Here is a 24,502-nt window from a genome sequence, read left to right on the forward strand (position 1 = left end):
CCTCTTCATCAACGTCTAATAGACACACCAGAATGACACAAGAGGAGATCATCTACATGTATAACAGATTCAGGCCATTTACACTTCCCCCAAAAACCAATCCTAAGTAATGCCAGATCATAAATTTGAGTGGAACTCCAGCTTTTACTATTAAATATGGCTTCATTACGACAAAGCCAAATGGACCAAACAATGCCAAAGAGTGCCATGTTCCACAATGGCTTAAAAGGTTTTCGGACACCAGCACAATTACCACATCAGTAAAAAAAGAGCTCGCATTGCCTGGAACAATGAAATTTAGCCCCCACCGCGCACACCACTTTTGCCACACACCCCAACTAATATGGCAATGACAAAGCATATGCATCACCGATTCCGGACCCAACCTGCACAAAGGAAAAACTGCATTATCTCCAAACGAAACTTCGTATTTAATCAGCTCCTCAACGACTATAATTTTGTGGTGAATAAGCTTCCAAATGAAGGCTTCAACCTTAGGTGGAAGAATATTGCGCCAAACAATCGACCATACAGGATCTTTAAAAGCTCCTACGGAAGAAACAGACGAGCAATATAACTTAGGAGTGTAAGCCCCACCACGCCATACCAAACGGTCTTCACTATAGATGATCTGCACTGCTCGATTAATGACATTCATGAAATCCTGCCAAATTCCAGATTCCCATTCAAACAACCTTCTCCTTACACTAATATTCCAAACCAACAGCCATTAATTACTTCGCCGAACTCGCACACTTTCCCTTTTCTTTCATAGCAATACTAAAAATCCGAGGGAAGGATGATTTAATTGATATGACTTCAGTCCACCGGTCCTCCAAAAAATCAACAAGGTTTCCGTTTCCCACTATACACAATAAATTCTCTCTAAACATATCACCCCTATCGGCGAATGGACGAGAAATACTTCTCCATTGCCACGAATATTTCCTCGGATGAAGAGTTTTCCGAACCAAAGAATTACTTTCGTAACCATACTTGACATTAATGACTTTACGCCACAGACTACTATTGTGTTCGCTTCCATATCTCCAAATCCATTGTTGAGCAATGATCGATTTATAATTCTCCAATTACATAACCCCAAACTGCCAAAGTCCTTCATCTTGCATACCATTTCCCATTTCACCCAATGAATAGCCCTGCTTGACCTGAACCCCCAAAGGAAATTAGAGACCAGCCTGTTCAGTTTAGATGCAACCCCTGAAGGCATCTGAAACATGGAAAGAAAATAAACAGGCATATTGGCTATAGCTGACTTGGCTAAAGTAATTCGACCCCCAAACGATAGCAACCCGGCCTTCCAACTGCTCAGCCTATTCTGAATTTTCTCAATTACAGGCTTCCAAATCTCGCCTGAATTTCGGGGCGATCCTAAGAGTAGGCCAAGATACTTCGATGGAAAACGATCCACCTCGCAACCAACACTAGAAGCCTAAGCAAATAAATGACTATCATCCACATAGATACTATCTTATAATCATCTTAGGCTATTTCAAAAAAAAATATATGTGATTAAAAATTAAATAGGGGTTCTTTTTAATAATTTGGGGTGATTATAAACTAATATTTATTCAAAATCTTTCTTAATCATTGATACGTGTACTCATTATACATATATAACTGTTCGAACTTGAATCCTCTAAAAAATAATGTTCTCTTTTACTAAAAAAATCACTCAACGATTTTATCAAGAAAAAATATATTATGAACTATATATAATACTAGTTATCTATATGAATATTAAATTTTTAATTGTACTGATGGGTTACCTACTCTACCGGTCGAGAGAATCGAGATACCTCCATTCCTTTATAATTTATTATTATCGACCAAAAGAGTAAGATGTCTTCATTTTGTCAATAAGAATATCTCTATTTCCACTAATAGAACATCGAGATGCCTCCAGCCGAAAGTATAGACATGTCTTGACATAGTTCACAATTTTTTAGTGGGGAAGAGTTAACCTCAAACTCTAGTTATCACAACTCAATGGACAACCTAAATAGTTTTGAAATGCCTTTGCAAAGCAATATGAATCTTTTGTTGCTATTACGAGTGTTGAGATGCCTTTACTTTAGCAAAGGGGTAGTAATCTTCCCATTGTTTCTACCAAGACAAAGCAGCTTCTACCCATCAATCAAATTTCTCTAAAGGTGTCGAGTTGTCTCCTATGAACGAAGGAAACTTGTCCTTGACCTTGACCTTCTTAAAATGTGAAAATAATTCCCAAAAGCATTGAGAATCATTTATAGTGAAATGTACAAGGATCTAACGAAAACTGCACCTGATACAACTCAAGCAAAATAATTACCAAAAGCGTTGAAAATCTTCCGCAGAGAAATGTAAATGAGTGTGAAGATAACACCACCTGATACAACTTCAGCGAAATAGTCCCCAAAAGCATTAAGATTCTTTTATATTGAAATGTACATAGGTCTGAAGATAACTATACCTGATATAACTCTGGCAAAATAAGATATCGCAATAAGCATGGAGAATCCTGCCAAGAGATTACTTTGCCTGATAACAAATGCCTACTTCATTTTTTTTTACAAAAATTAAAGATAACACGATTAGTCAAATCAAATCATATCATTGAGAATCCTCTGCATAACGTACGTATAAATCAAGGATTCAAATAGCGGATTGAAAACTCTATCGCGGGCGCTATTTAGCGGTAGTGCCACCGTTAAACCGAGATTAATAAAATTAGTGGTGGGTGGCGGATTCACAACAATAGCGGCCTGTTGCGCCTGTAATTTAACGGGTTACGGTGAATAGAACCGATAACGAGACACTATTACTGTTTTCGACTGCTATAGTGAAACAAAAAAAAATAAAAATAAAGAGAGATCAGTGAGAGAAGAAATGAAGGACAAAAAGCATGAAGCGTTTAAGAATCAAAATCCTAAACTTAAAATAAGGAAGAGAAAATTAAAGAATAAAAAGAAACCTTAATTGTCACTCATACCCTAAAACCAAATTTGTAACAAGAAGAAAAAGAAGCACGGTCAAAAACAAAATTAAAGATAAAAAGACAATGAAAAAAAGGAAGAAATTGAAGAAAAGAAGGCTTACCTCCGGTCCTTGCCATTTCTGGGTGATCAAACCAATGAACAGCTTATCCTAATAGTGGGGAGTTTTCATTCGGTGAAATGGCCAACATATATGAAAAGGGGCTAGATCCGACAATGAACGATGGAGTTCGGAGGGCAAGAATGAAGAACCCGAAAGATTTACGGCTGATTTGGAAATTTGAGATGTTTGTCGTTGATACCAAGGCTGGATTTGTACTTAGGAGACCAAAGAGAATCTATTTTTGTATTTTAAATTTAATACGGTGGTCAGAAACGTCCAACATGGTGATTGTTGTGACGGTCGACGGTGAAAATGGTTTTCTGGGATATTTTAGAGAATGAAGAGAGTTTTTGGGAGAAAGGAATAAAAAGGAAAAGAAAATATAAGAAAATTTATAATATTATGGGGTAATTATAATTTGATGTCTTTTAGTTTCCAAATATCTAATTTAGTCCTTAATTTTCATGTTTAGTTGTTTAGTTTATTTAATTTAGTCATTTTATGTTCTTTAAATTTATTTAAATTTCACACTTTTATTTTAATATATTATTGTAGATTAAATAAATTGTGTTAAATTATAATGGTTTTCTGGGATATTTTAGAGAATGAAGAGAGTTTTTGGGAGAAAGGAATAAAAAGGAAAAGAAAATATAAGAAAATTTTATAATAATTATTGGGGTAATTATAAATTTGATGTCTTTTAGTTTTCCAAATATCTAATTTAGTCCTTAATTTTCATGTTTAGTTGTTTAGTTTTATTTAATTTAGTCATTTTATGTTCTTTAAATTTATTTAAATTTCACACTTTTATTTTAATTATATTTAATTGTAGATTAAATAAAATTGTGTTAAATTATTATGTTTTAGGATAAGTTGTGTAAAATTTTAAAAAAATTCACGACCACGACACACGCGGTGACCGCGATAGCATCCATTATATCCACAACCGCGATAAACGCAATGCACGCGGCCGCGAACTCTATTTAAATCACTGGTATAAATATCGAAACAACTTTGCATGTCTTTTAGATTGCTCAAAGTTATCCGCATAATCTCGTAAAACTGATTTACGGATGCTAAAGAGTGGACTTATAGATTGAGATACTCTACAAAATGATTAAGCGTTGAGATGTCCACTTCCATTGATTTGCCAAATTACATGCAAGACAAATAAATACAAAAAGTCTCTATGTGGATGTCTTGGATCAAACAAGCAACTTTAGGACATTCTCTCGACCAAGGTGTAAGGTATGCTCATAAATATACCGGTACAGAGGACAGAGGATGGAGCAGAGTGAGCAAAGCGAACACCATCTATCCTTACAAAGAAAGCCTTGTAGTGGGGTTACGATTATGTGGGTTGGGGTGTGGGGTGCAGCCCCCACGGTATAGTACAGGGTTATTTTTTGTAAAGATGTACCAGAGTTTATTTATTATAAATAAAAATGTAACCTAAACCTATGTGACATTGAATAAAACTTCTAGCGTTGTCTAGGCACCGAGGACGTAAGCACATTGTTGAACCTCATTAAATTCTTGTGTTCTTTCGTTTTCTTTACTCGACTCTTCAACAATTGGTATCAGATGTCAGGAGCAAAATTCGAAGTTTTGAAATTTGATGGTCAGGGTAACTTTGGATTATGGAAAACAAGGGTGAAGGATCTGTTGGCGCAGCAAGGGATCCTGAAGGCTTTGCGACCTACAAAGCCAGCATCGATGGAGGAGGAAGATTGGGAAGAATTACAACAGCGAGCGGCAGGAACCATACGATTATGTTTGGCGGACGAGGTCATGTATCACGTCATGCATCTGTCGTCTCCATATGAAATTTGGAAGAAGTTGAAAAGTCAGTTTATGTACAAATCCTTAACGACTAAATTGTATCTAAAGCAGCGACTGTATGGGCTGAAGATGCAGGACGATCATGATTTGGCTCAACACGTGAATTTCTTCAATCAAATCATTTTTGATTTGGCTCGGCTTGATGTGAAAATTGAGGATGAAGACAAAGCGATGATTCTGTTGTGTTCGTTGCCTCCCTCTTACGATCACATGGTGACTACTCTTACATATGGGAAAGAGACTATCAAAGTTGAGGAGATTACTGCAACCTTGTTGGCTCACAACCAGCGGAAGCAGAATGCAGGGGAAACCTCTCAAGCTGATAGCTTATATGTCAAGGGTAATCGAGACCGTGGACGGAAGCCAAAGAAGGCAGGGTCTGGGAAGCGAAATTTCAGATCCAAATCTAGGGATTAGAAGACAATTCACCTCTTACAAGTGCAAGGAGGTGGAACATATGAAGCGAGACTGTCCGAAGTTGAAAAAGAAGACTGTGAATGTGGTTGAGGATGGCAATTCTAATTGCAGTGAGGGTGATATGCTCTCTATTTCAACGACTCAATTGACGGATGTTTGGATTCTTGATTCTGGATGTTCTTATCACATCACGCCAAATAAGGAATGGTTTTTGACATACAGGTCGGTTAATTCTGGTTCTGTTTATTTGGGTGATGATCGATGTTCCAATATTGTTGGTTTTGGTGATGTCAAAATTAAGATGTATGATGGTTCTGTTCGAACGTTGAGTGGTGTTCGGCATATCCCAGATTTGAAGAAGAATTTGATTTCTTTGGGTACTTTGCACAAGACTGTTTTATCCCTAAGGTTGATGAGGATAAGGAAACCATTCGGCTTGTTAAAGGAGCTTTGACTGTGATAAAAGGAAAGATGACTACAGGGAATATTTACAGATTGTCAGGGAGTATCGTTGTAGGTGGAGTTCATTCTGTTAAGTCTTGTGATGATACTACCAAATTATGGCATATGTATCTTGCTCATCTTAATGAACGTGGTATGGTTGAATTACATAAAACAAATATGTTGCATGGAGTTAAAAGCTGTAAGCTCGATTTTTGCAAGTATTGTGTTCTTGGTAAACAGACTAAAGTTCGTTTTAAGACTGGGAAGCACACAACTGAAGTGATTATTGATTACGTGAATTTTGATGTATGGGGGCCTTCCATGGCATCGTCTCTGGGTGGATCTAGGTATTATGTTACTTTTATTGACGATTTTTCACGGAAAGTTTGGGTGTATTTTTTGAAACAGAAGTCTGACGTTTTTAAGAAGTTCAAGCTGTGGAAAGCAGAGGTAGAAAACCAAACAGGATGAAAAATCAAGTGTTTGCGGTTTGAAAATGGTATGGAGTACACAGATTAACAGTTTCTACACTTCTGAAAAGGAGCATGGGATTAAGAGGCATTTTACAGTGCGTAAGACACCACATCAGAATGGTGTTACGAAACGGATGAACAAGTCATTAAATGAAAGAGCCAGATGTTTGCGGTTGAATACAGGGCTTCCCAAACACTTCTGGGTTAAGGCTATTAACATGGCGTGTTATCTTATCAATAGATCACCAAGGGCATCACTAGCTGGGAAAGTTGCAGAAGAGGTATGGACTGGTCTTGATGTTACTTTTGATTACTTATAGATTTTTGGTTGTCCTGCTTATGTGCATGTACCTGCTGATGAGAGATCCAAACTTGATGCAAAATTGAAGGAGTGCATTTTTCTGGGTTACAAGAAAGGTTTCAAAGGATTCAAGTTCTGGGATCTAGTCGCGAAGAAAATTGTGATAAGTAGAGATGTTGTTTTTGATGAACAACCCATGTTACAACAGAAGAAAGACACGACAATGGTAGATTTCGAGCAGTTTCCAGTTGAGAAAATAGAAACTTCTCAACTGAATTTTGGTGGTTCTGCTACGGATGATTTGCAGGATTATATTCTCACCAGAGACAGGGTGAGACGGATGAATATAAAGCCTTCGAACAGATTGGGTTTTGAAGACTTGGTCTCTTTTGCACTTACTGTTAGCAGTGATGATCCGGTTACTTTTCAGGATACTGTTACTAGTCAGGAAAACGACAAGTGGATGGCTGTCATGGTTGAGGAGATGGAGTCTTTGAATCACAATTGCATATGGGAGTTAGTACGCCTTCCTGAGGGTAAGAAGCCGATTGGTTGCAAATGGGTGTATAAGAAGAAACCAACAGTAACAGAAAAAGAGGGGGGAAAGTTCAAGGCTCGTTTGGTAGCAAAGGGTTTTTCACGGCAGAAAGGAGTTGATTATGTTGAAAATTTCTCTCATGTGGTCAAGCACACTTCAATCTGAATAGTACTTGCATTGGTGGCTAGTTGGGATTTGCATTTAGAGCAGATGGATGTAAAAACTGCTTTTTTGCATGATGATTTAGAGGAGCAGATCTACATGTGGTAGCCTGAAGGTTTCACTCAACATGGAAATGAGCATTTAGTTTGTAGATTGAAGAAATCTTTGTACGGGTTGAAGCAGTCTCCGAGATAATGATACAAAAGGTTTGACTCCTATATGATCAAGATTGGCTACACGTTATGTGAGTATGATTCTTGTGTCTTTGCTAAGAGCCTTGATGATGGTTCTTTTATTTTTCTGTTATTGTATGTTGATAATATGTTAATTGTTGCGAAGAACATGGATGATGTTATCAGTTTGAAAACTTTATTGAGTCAGGAATTTGATAGGAAAGATTTAAGTGCTGCAAAAAAAATTCTTAGAATGGAAATTTGCAGGGACAGAGACTCAAGGAAACTGTGGCTATCTAAACGGGGTTATGTTGAGAAAATGCTAGAAAAGTTTGCGATGAGCAGCGCAAAACTAGTTAGCACTCCATTGGCGAATCATTTTAAGCTCTCATCATAACAGTGCCCTAAGACAGATAAGGAAGCTGAAGATATGGAAAAGGTTCCATATTCTAATGTTGGTCGCTGCTTGATGTATGCAATGGTATGTACTCGTCCTGATTTAGCTCATGTTGTTAGTCAAGTTTGTAAGTACATGTCTAAACCTGGTAAGCAACATTGGGAAGCAGTCAAGTGGATCTTTCAGTACTTAAAGGGTATTATGGGACATGAAATTGTTTTTGGTAGTCAGGGGGATAATCCTTTGGTTTTAGGAGATGTGGATTCAGACTATGCAGGTGACTTGGATAATAGAAGATCTACGATAGGGTCTTTACTCTTGGTGGAGGGCCTATTTGTTGGAAGTCTACTGTTCAATCTGTTGTGGAACTATCTACAACTGAAGCTGAATACATGGCAGCGGCTGAAGCTGCAAAAGAAGCTTTATGGCTTACTGGTTTAGTGAAGGAGTTGGGTGTTCAGCAAGGTGGAGTTCAGTTGCTTTGCGACAATCAAAGTACTATTCACTTGGCTAAGAATCAGGTATATCATGCTAGAACTAAGCATATTGATGTAAGGTTTCACAAGATCAAAGAGTTGGTTGCATCTGGAGAGATTTTGTTTCAGAAGGTACATACTGATGATAATGCTGTTGATATGTTCACCAAGCCAGTTACGACAGACAAGTTCAAGCATTGCTTGGAATTGTTGAATGTTTCGAGTTGTTAAAGAAGTAAGGTAACCCAACCCACATTGAATGTTTCCTAAGGGGCAAGATATTCGCCAAGGTGGAGATTTGTAAGGTATGACTTATAAATATACCGGTAAAGAGGAAAGAGGATGGAGCAGAGTGAGCGAAGCAAATGCAGCGAACATCGTCTGTCCTTACAAAGAAAGTCTCGTAGTGGGGTTACGATTATGTGGGTTGGGGGTGTGGGCGCAGGCCCTGCGGTACGGTACATGGTTATTTTTGTAAAGATATACCAGGGTTTATTTATTATAAATAAGATGTAACCTAAACTTATGTGACATTGAATAAAACTTCTAGTGCCGCCTAGGCACCGAGGACGTAAGCACATTACTGAACCTCGTTAAATTCTTGTGTTCTTTCGCTTTCTTTACCTGACTCTTCAACACAAGGAGACAAGTTTTGTACCTCCAGAGTTAATCCTTTGCATGTTACGAGACTCTCGCATAATGGAACTTCCAGATGCATTACTCCGCAAACCAAAGTATCCGAAGCTTCATACCCTCCGAACAACTATCACTTCTTGGCAAGATTATCAGTTAACCAAAGAGATTTATTAGAATCAAATCTGTTAATTGGAGGTCGCCCGATTCTAGCTGAATTGAAGGCAATTTATTTTGGTTTAAAAATGTTCTTCTCTTCCGGTTTCAGCAGTAAATATAGGTTGATATTGGTGAGTTATTGTAAAAGAGCGGTGGAATGAATTGTTGCTATGGTCGAATATCTTGCTCCTTTTAGCTCCATGTTGAATAATATCGCGTCGTTGGTTATGGATAGATCAATGATTGTTTGCTGGATTGGCCGAAGCGGGAACACTTTGGCGGATTCTTTGGCTAAGCGTGGGATTGATTAAATTAGTGCACATGTTTTTCTGTTTTAAGTTTACTTGCTATATTTGCTCTTATGTTTAATTGTTTATATTAGAACTTAATAGAATTAATAAATATATGAGGTACTCTTTTCTTCCTTCAGCTACTATCGATTCTTCTTTATCGATAGGTATAAGAGAAGTTTTTAATGAGACCTCAAACTTTTATAAAAACAAATTAATCAGATGTCGCATTTTTTTTTAATTTTGTGAAGTTTATGGATATTAATCGTGATCCTATGTATGACATCAAGACACACATTAAGTCAAGTATAAACCCTAGCAAGACAAGTGGAGAGATTCAAATTCTTCTTTTTTTTCTTTTTCCTCTCTCGAAACTTTTACTCGGCATCAATATAACAAATTGTATAAACTCTAGCTAGACAAGAGGAGCGATTCAAATTATTCTTCTTTTTTCTGTTTCCTCTCTCGAAATTTTTACTCGGCGACAATATAACAAATTGCGACTATTCATTTAAATTAAAAGGAGGTATCGTATATTACCTTTACAAACTCATCATTAACGTTCAGGTGAAATTATTTTCACAAATCCAAAACTTCATAGTCTCATAGAACTAAACGATGTCCCCAATGAGCATGTCCTCAATTTCAGACTATTCAAGGATCAATCCACGTGCGTTTTAAGAAACAGTCTGTCGTTTTTGTAATTTTCTCAAATTGACCAATTTTATTCAAAACGTTAAATAACAAAAGCAATTCATGTGAACATCAAAGTACTCTCTCTTTGCATAGTTGAAAACAATATATAGAACCCAACAATGAAATGTCATTTTCAAAGCTCACTTTTTAACATTGGCTGCTTCATTTTCTTTTCCTTTTAGAAAACGTCATATTCTGGCGTCCGATTAATTCTTGTTTAATTAAAAAACAATCATGTTTATTGGATATATACCTGAAACTTTTGTCCAGACGAATGCACTTGCGTTCTTCAATTACACGATAAATTGAGAAATCTATCAAGTAAGGGTAAAGTTACAAAATGATCCCTTAACTATGGAAAGTTGTTTTGTTGAGTCTCTCGACTATTAAAAGTTACAAAATGGTTACTCGACTATTCATTATGTTCCAAACTCATCATTTTCTGTTAAAAAATTAACGACAGATTGAGCTAGATGTTAACATACTGACTGAGATATGATAAAATCTGATATCATATTCTCACACAACTTTCATATCTCAGTCAGAATATTATCGTCCATGTCAAACGATCATTAGTTTTTAACGGAAAATGACAAGTTTGAAACATAATGAATAGTAAAGTGACCATTTTGTAACTTTTAATAGTCGAGGGACTCAACAAAGTAACTTTATATAGTAGGGGGATCATTTTATAACTTTTACTAGTTAGGGACTTAGCAAAGTAATATCTTATAGTCGGAGACTATTTATTTTATGTACTTTATACATTAAGTAATTGTTGAAACTTTTGCTAATATAATATATATATACTGTACACACATTTTTTTTTGGAATTTTGCTGTGAGAGAGAATATATCATGCAAAACAATGCTTTTTCCTGGAAATTTCCCACCTCTAATTGTTTGAATATTGACCTTTCCAAGCAATTCTGTGAATATAAATATCCCACAACGAGAGGCCGAGGAAATCTTAAGTTGAAGGCTTCACTGAAGAAACAAAGAGTTGCAGAGGTTAATCTACAGAAATGGGGAGAGCTCCTTGCTGTGATACGATGCGAACTAAAAAAGGTCCATGGACTCCCGAAGAAGACCACATTTTATTCACTTTTATTCAAAAACATGACCATGAAAATTGGCCAGCCTTACCCAAACAAGCTGGTTATTTTCCTTTCCTTTCTTCTTTAGTTCATAACGAGTGATGAAACTTGGTGAAAGAGTTTGGGAGGATCAACTTAAAACTTTTTTAAAAAATTGAAATTTACATTAAAATTTTCAAATATTTTGAAAGGTTTGGTTTACATTTTTTTCAAAAGAAAAAAATTTGGGTCTAACTAAAATTTTTGAAATTTTGAGAGGCTTAAAAAGAACTTTTAAAAATTATGGGAGGTCTTTAATTAAGAATATTAAAAAAATTTAAAGACTAATATGAATTTCTAAAAATTTTATAGGGGACCAACTAAATATTTTTAAAATTTAAAGATATAAAGTATAATTTTCAAACTTTGGGGGCATGGCCCCACTAGTATCCATTGTGTTCCACCGTTGTTCATAACCGCGATTTAAATAACAGTCCGCTATTAGAATAGAGGTTGTTATATAACGATAACAGTATCGTCTGAGACCGTTATTGTCCAACTACGATACTCACAATAATCATAATAGTATCTATTATATTAGTAATCATGATAAATGTAACACAACCTAAACCATAATTTAAACCCCTAATTCATAAACTAGCTTTCTTGGAAGAGTTTTGCAACACTTTTATTAGGGTTTATTTGATGATTTTGATTCAACTCGTTTTTATAGGTCTTCTAAGATGCGGGAAGAGTTGCAGATTACGATGGATAAACTTCACTTTGGAAGAGGAGGAAACCATCATTAAACTGCATGAAATGTTAGGGAATATGTATGTCTAAATAAAAATGTTAATAATTTGCGTAAAGTACACAAATGGTCTCCTTACTATAGAATACTATTATATTGAGTCCTCATACTATTAAAAATTAGCAAATGGTCTTTAGATTATAGGGCATTGCTTTGTTGAGTCCTTCGACTATTAAAAGTTACAAAATGATCACCCGACTATTCATTATGTTCCAGACTCATTCTTTTTCATTAAAAAATTATCGGTAGTCTAAGTTGGATTTTAACCTGTTGACTGAGATACGATAAAATATAATCTCATAATCTCTAACGACTATTATATCTCAGTTAGCATGTTAACGCCCAGCTTAGACGACCGATAATTTTTAATGAAAAAGGACGAGTTTGGAACATAATTGATAGTTAGGTTACCATTTTGAAACTTTTAATAGTCGAGAGACTCAACGTCATATAGTCGAGAGATCATGTTCACAACATTTTGATATTTCGATATAACAAATAAAGTACTATTGAATTTTAAGATTTTATATTTAATTTTGAATTATATATTCGATTTAATTATTCGAATATCAAATATATTACTCCAAGTTTTTCAAATGTCAATTTTAATCCTTTCTTAAGTGTAAAATTGTGTTTTAATCTTAAAATACTTTTTAAACAATTTTGACAAGGTATTTCGAACCATAATCGAGGCAAAAATAATATTTACAAAAGGATGTACCGATACACCCCATATTTCGAATGTAATTAGTGTACCGATACACAGTTGATGTACCGATACACTCCAGGCTCCGAGAAACATCGAATGTAATTAGTGTACGGATACACCTAGGATGTATCGATACACTTGGTGAACTAACGGTTGAAATATTTGAATTTTACACTGAGTGTACCGATACACTTTGATAGTGTACCGATACACCTACGCTCCCATCATATTTTTTAAATGGAAAACATACTACATCGACTCTATTGACTTCACCAATGATCCCAATGTTTAGAATTGATCGTAGGTGTATTTAAACAAGCTCAGAGCCATTAATCAATAAAAAGAAACAAGAATTGAGAGAGAATCAAAGAGAAATCCTTAAACTTATTGTTTGAGCATTTCAAGCCTATTTTCCATTCAATATTCATTTTTGCTTTCAAGAAAACCATTTGTGCTCAATTGTATTCATTCTTGAGTGTTCTTTCTTTATTCAAGAATTGTGCAAACAATCTACCTTGCGAGGTTTTTCTGTAAGTTTGCGAATTTGTAATTTTTCTCTTTGAGAGAGTTTGTTCTCAAGAATTTGGGGTATAATTCTTGAGGGAGTTGTAAGGTTACTCTTTGTACTCAAAAGAAAGACAAATTAGTGAATTTGTGGAAAATACTTAGTGTGGATAGCTAAGGCAATGGACGTAGACTTTGGTTGAGAAAGTCGAACCACTCTAAATCGATGTGCAAATATTTTCAATTTTCTTCAAAGCTTCCACCAAAATTTTTATTGTCAATTCACCCCCTCTTAGTAATTACGTCGATCAATTAACTCAACAATTGGTATCAAAGCCACACTCATTTGAAGGTTTTACCACTTCTTGAGTCGATTCGGGAAGAGTAATATCAATAATCAAGTCATCAATGGCCTCCACTTCAAACTTCGACTTCGTTCTTGATTCTCAGCTTGTCAACAAGCCTACTTTCTTCAATGGAGCTAATTATGATTATTGGAAGAATAGAATGAGATACTTCATTAAAGCTAGTGACATGGGAGCATGAAAAATCGTGGTGAACGGATACACCGAACCGTCCACAGACCCAAATATGTGGAGTGAAGAAGACATGGGAATGTTCCAGCTTAACTCAAAAGCTATCCATATTCTATTTTGTGCTCTTGGACCAGATGAATACGGGAGAGTTTCATCTTGTACAACTGCCAAGGAGATATGGGATAAACTACAAGTCACTCATGAAGGCACCAACGAGGTAAAAAATCTAAAATAAGTCTTCTTACTCATAACTATGAAAATTTCATGATGAAACAGGATGAAGACATCAAAGCTATGACAGATAGATTTTTCGTGATTGTCAATGGTCTCAAATCATATTGAGAGATCATTACAAACGAGAAGCTTTTAAGGAAGATAATTTATTCTCTTCCAAAAGCTTGGCAATCGAAGAAGACGTTGATTATCAAGGCTAAAAACTTAAAGTTTTTAACCCTCGATGAGCTAATTGGTTCTCTCTTCACTCATGAAATGATGATTCAAGAGGTAGGCCTCGAAAAGAAGGACGAGACAAAGAAGGAGATGAAAAAAAAAGGAAGAACTTTGGAGTTGCTCTCAAATCTACAAAAGATGAGAGTGGTTCTGATGAAGATGACGATGACGAGAAAATGGCATTATTTGCCAAACGGTTCAGAAAATTAATGAAGCCCAACAGAGGAAGAAAATTCAAACGAAATGAAGGCTTCAAAATGAACCAAAGGAGAAGGACCCAATCATTTGCTATGAATGCAAAAAGCCCAGGCATGTCAAATAAGATTGCCCACAATTAAAGAAGAAGGGTCAATCAAAGAAGAAGCACAAGGAACACATGGCTACTTGGAGCGATGACGAATCACCCAATAAAGAGGAACAAGAAGTTGTGAACCTGTGCTTAATGGTCACCGGAGAAGATTCTCAGGTAACCTCTAACTCATTTGATTTAGAAGATTATTCTTTTGATGAGTTATTAGAGGAAAATAATGGGTTGGCATTGGATTATGAGAAATTATTTACAAAATACAAGAAGGATATTTCAAAGTTGAAAAATGAAAATAATCTCATATCCAAGACCAATAATGATCTTGAAAGTAAAATTAAATAATTGCAAATTAAAATCGAAGATTTTGAAAAGAAAAATTCTGATTTGCATAATTTACTTGCAAGAGTCAACGATGATCATCAAAAGGAACTTGATGATCTAAAAGATTCTTTCAATAGAGTTGGACCAAAACATTTTGAAAAATGAGAAAATTCAAAATCCAACTATATTAGAAAGAATTTTAAAAACTAAAATCATAGAGGTCCCCGAAGAACCTCTAATGGTAAAATCATTAGAAGTATATGGGTCCCTAAAGAACTCATTACTACTAAAGATAAGGATATCCTACACAAATGGATACCCAAGGGGACTAGAATTTTAGGGACTAATGAATATGGACCCAAAAGAATTTGAGTACCAAAAATAAAAAAATTAATCTATGTTTGTAGTAAAAGGAAACATTGCTACAAGGCACAAAATACAAGTTCAAATTCATGGTTCCTTGATAGTGAATGCTCGAGACACATGACCGGAGACAAGATCCGGTTTATAGAGCTTAACGACAAAAATGGAGGAGTGGTAACCTTTGGTGATAACTCCAAAGGTTACATTGAAGGTATATGTATTATAGGTAATACCTCTTCCATAAAAATAGAAAAAGTTCTATATATGAATGGGTTAAAGCATAATCTATTGAGTATTAGTCAATTATCGATAAAGGATACAATGTCTTGTTTGAAACTATGGTTGTAAAGTCATTGACATTGCATCTAATCGGATTATGCTTGTTGGTCATAGAATAGAAAACATATACATGGTGCATTTTGATTCCATTAATATGACTAACTTATGCCTAGTTGCTAATGATGAACATGATAGTTGGTTATGGCATAGGAGACTATGATATACTAGCATGAGTGTTTTACAAAGACTAATTCAAGGAAATCTAATAAGAGGATTGCCAAAGCTAAAATTTGATATTGATAAAATATGTGATGCATGTGCTAAAGGAAAACATAAAAGAACTTCTTTTAAATCCATTAATGATGTATCAACTAGTAGAGTATTACAATTGTTCGATATAGATCTTTTTGGGCCATTTAGGACTACTAGCTTGGGTGGAAAACAATATGCATTTGTCTTGGTAGATGACTATTCTAGATATACTTGGGTTTTATTCTTAAGTACTAAAGATGAAGCATTAGAAAATTTCATCACATTCTCAAAAGTAATCTAAAACGAATAAGGTTACTCATAACTAGTGTTAGGAGTGATCATGTCATTGAATTTGAAAATCTTGGATTTAATGATTTTTGTAATTCAAATGGGATTAGCCATAATTTTTCATCACCTAGAACTCCTCAACAAAATGGAGTTGTTGAGAGGAAAAATTGAACTTTAATAGAAATGGCTAGAATCATGCTTTGTGGAAACAAATTGTCAAAATATTTTTGGGCGAAAGCCACAAATACCACTTGTTATGTTATTAATCGAGTAATGATTAGGCCTATTTTAAAGAAAACTCCATATGAAATTTTCAAAAATAAAAAGCCTAACATTAGCTATTTTCATCCATTTGAATGTAAATGTTTTATTTTAAACAACGGTAAAGATAATCTTGGCAAATTTGATGCTAAAAGTGATGAAGGAATTGTTATGGGATAATCCTTAAATTCTAAAGCTTATAGGGTATTTAATTAAAGAACTTTAGCGATAGAAGAGTCTATACATGTTGTTTTCGATGATAATCCCCTTCCAAGGAAGGATTCTTGTGTTGATGATGTCGTAGGTATTGTAAACTCACATGACGTTAGACATGATGTTGAAGAACCATCATCAAAGGAATAAGTGAAAGATGAGGAAACTCACGATGCTCTCGAGAATCCAACCATTGAAGAAAGGGAAGTGACTTACCCAAGAGAGTACAACTATGTCAAGGATGGTGAAATTATAGGTGATCCATCCAAAGGGGTAACTACTTGATCTTCTCTTAGGAACGTATGTAATTATGTTGTATTTATCTCATGCATAGAGCCTAAGAATATCTAATAAGCATTAAATGATGAAAATTGGACTATGGCTTTGCAAGAATAATTAAATCAGTTTGAGAGAAGCAAAGTATGCACATTAGTTGAAAGTCTTAGTAATAAATCTATTATAGGTACTACATGGGTATTTAGGAATAAGCTTGATGAAAGTGGTAATATAGTGAGAAACAAGGCTAGACTTGTTGCTCAAGGGTACACTCAAAAAGAAGGAATAGATTTTGATGAGACAAACGCTCCCGTAGCTAGGATGGAAGAAATAAGAATGTTATTAGCATTTGCATGTTTCAATGAATTTAAATTATATCAAATGGATATTAAAAGTTCATTTTTAAATGGTTTTATAAAAGAAGAAGTGTATGTGGAACAACCTCCTGGTTTTGAAGATTCATAATTTCTAAATCATGTTTCTAAATTGACAAAAACTTTATATGGTTTAAAACAAGCTCCTAGAGCTTGATATGAAAGATTGTCAAATTTTTTAATAGAAAAAGGTTTTTCAAAAGGGAAGGTTGACACTACATTGTTTTTAAAGCGAAAAGGTAAAGATTTATTAGTAGTTCAAATTTATGTTGATGATATAATATTTGGTTCCAGTAATGATTCTCTTTACCAAGAATTTTTTAAGCTAATGCAAGGTGAATTCGAGATGAGCATGATGGGGGAGCTTTTATTTTTCTTGGTGCTCCAAATCAAGCAAAGAAAAGATGATATCTTCATCAATCAAGCAAAGTACATCAAAGATATGCTCAAAAAGTTTGGATTGGAAAATGTCAAACCCTACGCCACTCCAATGAACTAATCTACAAAGCTTGACAAAGATTAAGGAGGTAAATATGTAGATGTTAAATTGTATAGGTCAATGATTGGCTCTTTACTTTATCTAACCGCAAGTAGACCGGACATTATGTTTAGTGTTTGCTTATGTGCTAGATTTCAATCATACCCAAAGGAATCACATCTACTAGCCATTAAGAGAATCTTTAGATACCTCAAGGACACTCCTAGTTTAGGACTTTGGTATACTAGAGACTCTAGCTTTAGCTTGCATGCCTTCTCTGATGCGGATTATGGATGATGCAAAATAGATAGGAAAAGCACCTCCGGTACTTGTCAATTTCTAGGAAATCTGATGAATTCATGGTTTTCAAAGAAACAAAATAGTGTTGCATTATCTACCACTGAAGTAGAATAAATTTCAGCTGGTAGTTGTTGTGTACAAGTTTTATGGATGAAATAACAACTTTTAGATTATGGAATTGAAGTTGGTACCATGCCTATCAAGTGTGACAATACTAGTGCTATTTGTCTCACTAAAAATCCCATCCAATACTCTAGAACTAAACACATTGAAATTAGACATCATTTCATTAGAGATCATGTCACTAAAGGAGATGTAGTTCTAGAATTTGTAGATACTTTGCATCAAATAGCTAAAATTTTTACAAAACCTTTAGATAAAGAGAGATTTTGGACACTTAGGAGATAATTAGGTTTAACAAACCTACCTTGACTTAGTGTTTAAAATAATTTTAGCACTTTTAATTTTAAAAAATGAAAAAATCTTATAAAAATAACATTTTTGAATTGTTTCTATGCTAATAGTTTGAGGGAGTTTATGATCTTTAGTGAAAATTAATAATATGTTCAAATAAAATTTTAAGGATAGATTTTATTGAACATAGTTAATTTTCGAAATATGAATTGCCAATACCACTAGAGCTAATTAATTTAGCATTATAAGTGCTTAAAAACAGATTTTGACATTTTTGTGCAATGTGTAACGATACCTAGGTATCGATACATCCTCGCTATGTATCGATACACTATGAATGTGTACCGATACATTCCTTGAATATGTATTGATACACTCTGAAGTGTATCAATACACCCGTCGGGTTTAGGCTTAAAATCCCTAAAAACTTCATTTTTTTCTCAAAACCTAAACTAAACACTCACCCGCTGGTTCTCTTCACTCTCCATACTCAATCTCCATATTACTCAAAACCTTCAAAATCAAGTCAGAATTCTTTAAATTTTCAACTCCCAATCCTGCTTTCATCAACAAATTCATGCAATCAACAACAAAATCCACTCAAATATGAAATTTTCAAGGTAACTTTTCTAAAAACTATTTTATTGGTTTTCGAACATAGGACTAGTTTTAGTTAGTTCTAGTTCGATATAGTATCAGGCATTGCTTATATTTTGATTATAAACTAGATTCTACAACTAATTTCATCAAAAAACAATTCTTTCAATTTTGTTTAAAATTTTGAAATAAAAAAAATTATTTCGTTTTTAAATTGTTGTTTTTGATTTAATTATGTTGTTTTGAAAACTATATAATGATTTTCAAACTTAGGGGGTTGTTTGTTTACTTCAGAATGATTAAGCACTGAATCATTCAAAGGCTCTGTATGAATTAGCTCTGAATGTGACATGTTGTTTGATAATGGCTCTAAATCATTCAGAATGTACTTCTGTGTTGAATCATTCATCACTGTTTTGCTGAATCAGTCAACACTGAATCATTCAAAGGTGAGAAACAAACAGTCTGAATTCTGAATGGTTTAACATTCAACGTTGAATGGTTCCATTCAGAGCCAAATAAACAACCCCTTAATTTTCAAAATGGTTTTCAAAAAATTCCCTTTAGGATTAGTTTTAGAGAACCTTAAATATTGAGGACTCATATTGAGTTTTCAGATTGATTTTGTTGCATACATGTGTTTTAAAATTGCAGGTATCCTTATCCATTCCGATTTTAACCATGTCTTATTCCAAACGCCCTAGGACTTCGTGTAGTCGGCCAAACCAACCTACAAACCGACCTCCTATTCTACCTCCCAATCCAAATCCAAACAAACCGAAATGACTATCCTGAATTCTTGTTTTAACGAACCTGTTCATCTGGAAAATCTCTACACTAGGTTTGTTGACCTATTTGAGTCATATAGAATCTGGGAAGAGCGTATCCCCTCAATCCAAGCCATGATCGATATGAAATTTAAATATTTCTACTCTTAAATCTTGGAAATTTGATAAACTTTTTTAGCTTCAACATGTCGTTTATCACCAACTCGTCCACATTTTCTAGTCCAATACGGTTTGTGTCAGTATTATCTCTTAGGTCAATATGTTTATATTGACTCTGGCACAATCGCTAACACCTTTGGTTTAGATAACGAGGGTTTAGATAACGAGAAAGAAATTGTAGCTACCCGTTATAGAGACAAGGCTAGTGCAAGTACATTGTCAACTCATCACAAGCGTTTTCTTCATTTAATCATCTCTTGGTGGTTTAGACCATCCGGAGGAGGTAGATATTCTACGTTTATAGGACTAGACCTTTGGTGGATACATGTATCCAGAATAAAAAGAAAATAAACTTGCCACAGATTATTTTTGCTGAACTAGTTGAAACCGTAAACAACGTTCCCTCCAAACATGTAGAAACCTTAGTTTACAGTTGTCTTCTTAGTAATTTATGAATCAAATCCAATCTTAGGGTTTAGCTTGATGCATCCATCCCTCTTAAAAGCCAAATAAATTTCAAAACCTTGCGTAAATCGGGATGGTATGGGGATAAAGATCAATGGGTTCGATTAACCCAGAAAACACCGGGTGCTAGCTCTTCACGAGCTGCTCCGACACCGACTGCTTATGATGATCCAGAGCTTAAAGAAATTCTATGGGACATCGACTATCCCATCAACCTAGCTAAGGACGTGACGGTCCAGTAAGAGGATTAAATGCCTCTATATTTTTGTTCATTCATGGAGATATTTGATATGAGGTTTGCATACATAGAGTCTCATTTAACCGCTATGGGGGCTCAACAATTGGAGATTAAACAGGAGATGAGAGATAATAACCAAATATGAATGAAAGACTAAATGCGCTTACACTCGATATTGCTGCTATGCGAGCACATTTCCCTCCTCCCGACCCACCAATGGATGACTAAATCGTTTCTTGCTTAGTTTTCATAGGTTGAATTTGAACTTATTGTTAAATCATTTTGATATGTTTTAGATTTGTGTGTTTTTGATGTTTAGATATATTTGAATGGTTAATTTGGACTTCATGTTTATTATTATTTCATTAATTTTGCATCATTTACATCTTAGTTGAAATATGACCAATTACCATTACACATTTATGAATATTGTTTATGGACTAATGGCTAACAATTCTCTTGATTGTGATCTTAGCAGCTTAAGCTATATCTATATAAATCAATTGGTTATTTTCTTTTAAACCTTGTTTAAATGTTTTTATAGAGTCTTTTTGATTTAACAAAACGGGGGAGAATAAAGTAAGGGAGAATAATTTTTCAAAATTGATTTCAAAAATAATTTTCAAGAAGAAAATCTTTAAATTACTTAAATGTATTGTTATATCAAAAATTAAATGTATTGTTATATCAAAAAAGAGGGAGATTGTTGAAAACATTTTGATGTTTCGATATAACAAATAAAGTACTATTGAATTTTAAGATTTTATATTTAATTTTGAATTATATATTCGATTTAATTATTTGAATATCAAATATATTACTCCAAGTTTTTCAAATGTCAATTTTTAATTCTTACTTAAGTGTAAAATTGTGTTTAAATCTTAAAATATTTTTAAACAATTTTAATAACGTATTTCGAACCATAATCGAGCCAAAAATAATTTTTACAAAGGGATGTATCGATACACCCCATATTTCGAATGTAATTAGTATACCGATACACAATCGATGTACCGATACACTCCAGGCTCCGAGAAACGTCGAATGTAATTAGTGAACCGATACACCTGGGATGTATCGATACACTTGGTCAACTAACGGTTGAAATATTTGAATTTTACACTGAGTGTACCAATACACTTTGATAGTGTGCCGATACACCTACGCTCCCATCATATTTTTTAAATGGAAAACATACTACATCGACTCTATTGACTTCACCATTGATCCCAATGTTCAGAACTGATCCTAGGTGTATTTAAACAAGATCAGGAGCCATTAATCAAGAAGAAGAAACAAGAATTGAGAGAGAATCAAAAAGAAAGCCTTAAACTTATTGTTTGAGCATTTCAAGCCTATTTTCCATTCAATATTCATTTTGCTTTAAAGAACACCATTTGTACTCAATTGTATTTATTCTTGAGTGTTCTTTCTTTGTTTTAGAATTGTGCAAACAATCTACCTTGTGAGGTTTTTCTGTAAGTTTGTGAATTTGTAATTTTTCTCTTTGTGAGAGAGTGTTCTCAAGAATTTGGGGTATATTTCTTGAGGGAGTTGTAAGGTTACTCTTTTTCCTCAAAAGAAAGACAAATTAGTGAATTTGTAGAAAATCCTTAGTGTGGATAGCTAAGGTAGTGGACGTAGACTTTGGTTGAGAAAGTCGAACCACTCTAAATCGCTGTGCAAATTTTTTCAATTTTCTGTCAAAGCTTCCACCAATATTTTATTCCAATTCACCCCCTTCTTGGCTATTACGTCGATCGATTAACTCAACAGATCATTTTGTAACTTTTAATAGTTGATAGACTCAACAAAGTAGTATCCTATAGTTGGGGAACCATTTGTGTACTTTATCCTACTATTTTCAGGGTCTAATTATGCCCCCTATTCAGCTTCTAAATCCAATAATTTAGTTCCTCCACTTGTCCAACTTTAAGGGAAATCAATTAAATTGTTGTCAATTGGACCTAAATTTTTAAATCAGACGAGTAGAAAGACTAAATTTTGGTTTTTGAAAACTCTCAGGTGGTCAGCAATAGCAGCGAAATTATCAGGAAGAACAGACAACGAGATAAAAAATGTATGGCTCACTCACTTGAAGAAGAGACTCAATCAATACAAGACCAAACCAGGTAACGTCAAGTCCAAAAACAAGATTAAATCCGAGCCGTCCATCACAAGCCAATTTAGTGGCGAGGTCCCATCATCATTATCATCATCTGAAGTTTCCTCCATTACAGACACCAGTGATCATAGGGAAGTCGACGACATCAAGGCTGAAAACATGGTGGTTTCCTGGGAATGTTTCCCCGAAATTGCTGAAAGTTTCTGCTCCGATAATCCGAACACTCCGACGTTAAACTTCGAACCGGTCTCCGATGAAGTTGCTTCGTTTTCGATCAGTCGTCAAAATCATGATGATGATTCAATGGAGTTTTGGTACGACCTGTTCGTTAAAGCTGGAGGTGAAGACCTTTTGGTTGTGGGTGGGCAGACATGAAAATAAGAGGCAAAAGGAAACACTTAGTGATAGGGATGGATTAGAACAAATAGAGATTCACAAACTAACAAATTTATATAGAAGGATGATAATGAGAATTTCTTGTTTTACAAATCGAAATTTAATATTTATGCAACTATTTTTGTTTTGAGAAAAATACAGGGAAAGGGCATCAATAATTTAGGGATAAGAATCAATTATACAGTGTAGAACTTTTTAAATTTATACAGATTTAGAATCGTTGGATGACTGAAAATAGATAGTTGAGATTAACATTAGGAAATGAGAAAATATTCACATGAAAAAATCAATGATTCAATCTCAACAGTCTATTTTTACTCATCCAACGATACCAACTCTGCGTAAAATTAAAATAGTTTTATATTGTGTAAGTAGATCTTAACTCGGATAATTTATAAATAGTTAATGTTTTTATTTTGAAACTTGATTTTAAGCCCATTATTTTTTGCTAACATTAACACGATAGAGATTTATAGGTAAACATTTATTATTTATTATTTATTCTTGATCTTCAGTTTATCAGTTCTAAAATATAAAACCTTAAGTATTCATGTATGAATTTTGATTTATTGGGTGTATCTATTATTGGTGGAAGAAATATAATTGTGATGATTTGATACAATTCGTCCTTTTTCTATTAAATGAAGAATCATAGATAGTGATTTAATAGGTTTAAAGAGAAGATGAACAAGAGAAAAAAATAGAGAGAGGGAGTCCCTTCTCTAGTGTCTTGTATGGTGATTTATATAAAAGTTTATATCTAAGATGATGATGTTTATTTGTAAGTTGACATATTAAATAAATATGACTGTCAAATAGTAGACTTAATTGGTAGATCAACTAGGCTTATCAGTTGTCATGTCAAGAATATGTAGCTGATCGAAGGACATGAAACTTTAGAAGCTTTGAAGTTCGATAGGTGAAAGAATAATAACAGAGGCATAACATATGGAGGAGATACAACACTTTAAATGAGCAATTTCTCAGGAACTAAAATTATTGTAGACTTATTTTCGTCCGGGACTTAAGGGTGTTTATTACTTTTTATATACTATATAGTATATATGATAAGATATATATATATAATAATTCAAAATATAATATTATAGTCTTTGAAAATATATAATATAGTTTTTGAAAACATATTGAAGTTCGATAGGTGAAAGAATAATAACAGAGGCATAACATATGGAGGAGATACAACACTTTAAATGAGCAATTTCTCAGGAACTAAAATTATTGTAGACACTTATTTTCGTCCGGGACTTTAAGGGTGTTTATTACTTTTTTATATACTATATAGTATATATGATAATATATATATATATAATAATTTCCAAAATATATAATATATATAGTCTTTGAAAATATATAATATAGTTTTTGAAAACATATTATATAATTTTGAAAACGTATAATATAT

General features: G+C 34.1%; 1 protein-coding gene across 1 annotated transcript; it reads left to right on the top strand.

The window, feature by feature from the left end:
* The first annotated feature begins 11,124 nt into the window (after positions 1-11,124).
* LOC120148787 (transcription factor MYB15-like) lies at positions 11,125-23,058 on the top strand. The gene is made up of 3 exons (XM_039161804.1): positions 11,125-11,257; positions 11,909-12,008; positions 22,584-23,058. The coding sequence occupies exons 1-3, from the start codon at positions 11,125-11,127 to the stop codon at positions 23,056-23,058; spliced, it is 708 nt and encodes a 235-aa protein (XP_039017735.1).
* The last annotated feature ends 1,444 nt before the right edge of the window (positions 23,059-24,502 follow it).

The sequence above is a fragment of the Hibiscus syriacus genome, unplaced genomic scaffold, assembly GCF_006381635.1.
Source record: "Hibiscus syriacus cultivar Baekdansim isolate YM2019G1 unplaced genomic scaffold, ASM638163v2 tig00110987_pilon, whole genome shotgun sequence".
NCBI lineage: Eukaryota > Viridiplantae > Streptophyta > Magnoliopsida > Malvales > Malvaceae > Hibiscus > Hibiscus syriacus.

Excerpts from the sequence above, each read along its gene's own strand:
- LOC120148787 (XM_039161804.1), top strand. The coding sequence starts at position 11,125 with ATGGGGAGAGCTCCTTGCTGTGATACGATGCGAACTAAAAAAGGTCCA. Across the intron at positions 11,258-11,908 it reads AGCCTTACCCAAACAAGCTG|GTCTTCTAAGATGCGGGAAG; the intron begins GTTATTTTCCTT and ends TCGTTTTTATAG. Across the intron at positions 12,009-22,583 it reads CATGAAATGTTAGGGAATAT|GTGGTCAGCAATAGCAGCGA; the intron begins GTATGTCTAAAT and ends GAAAACTCTCAG.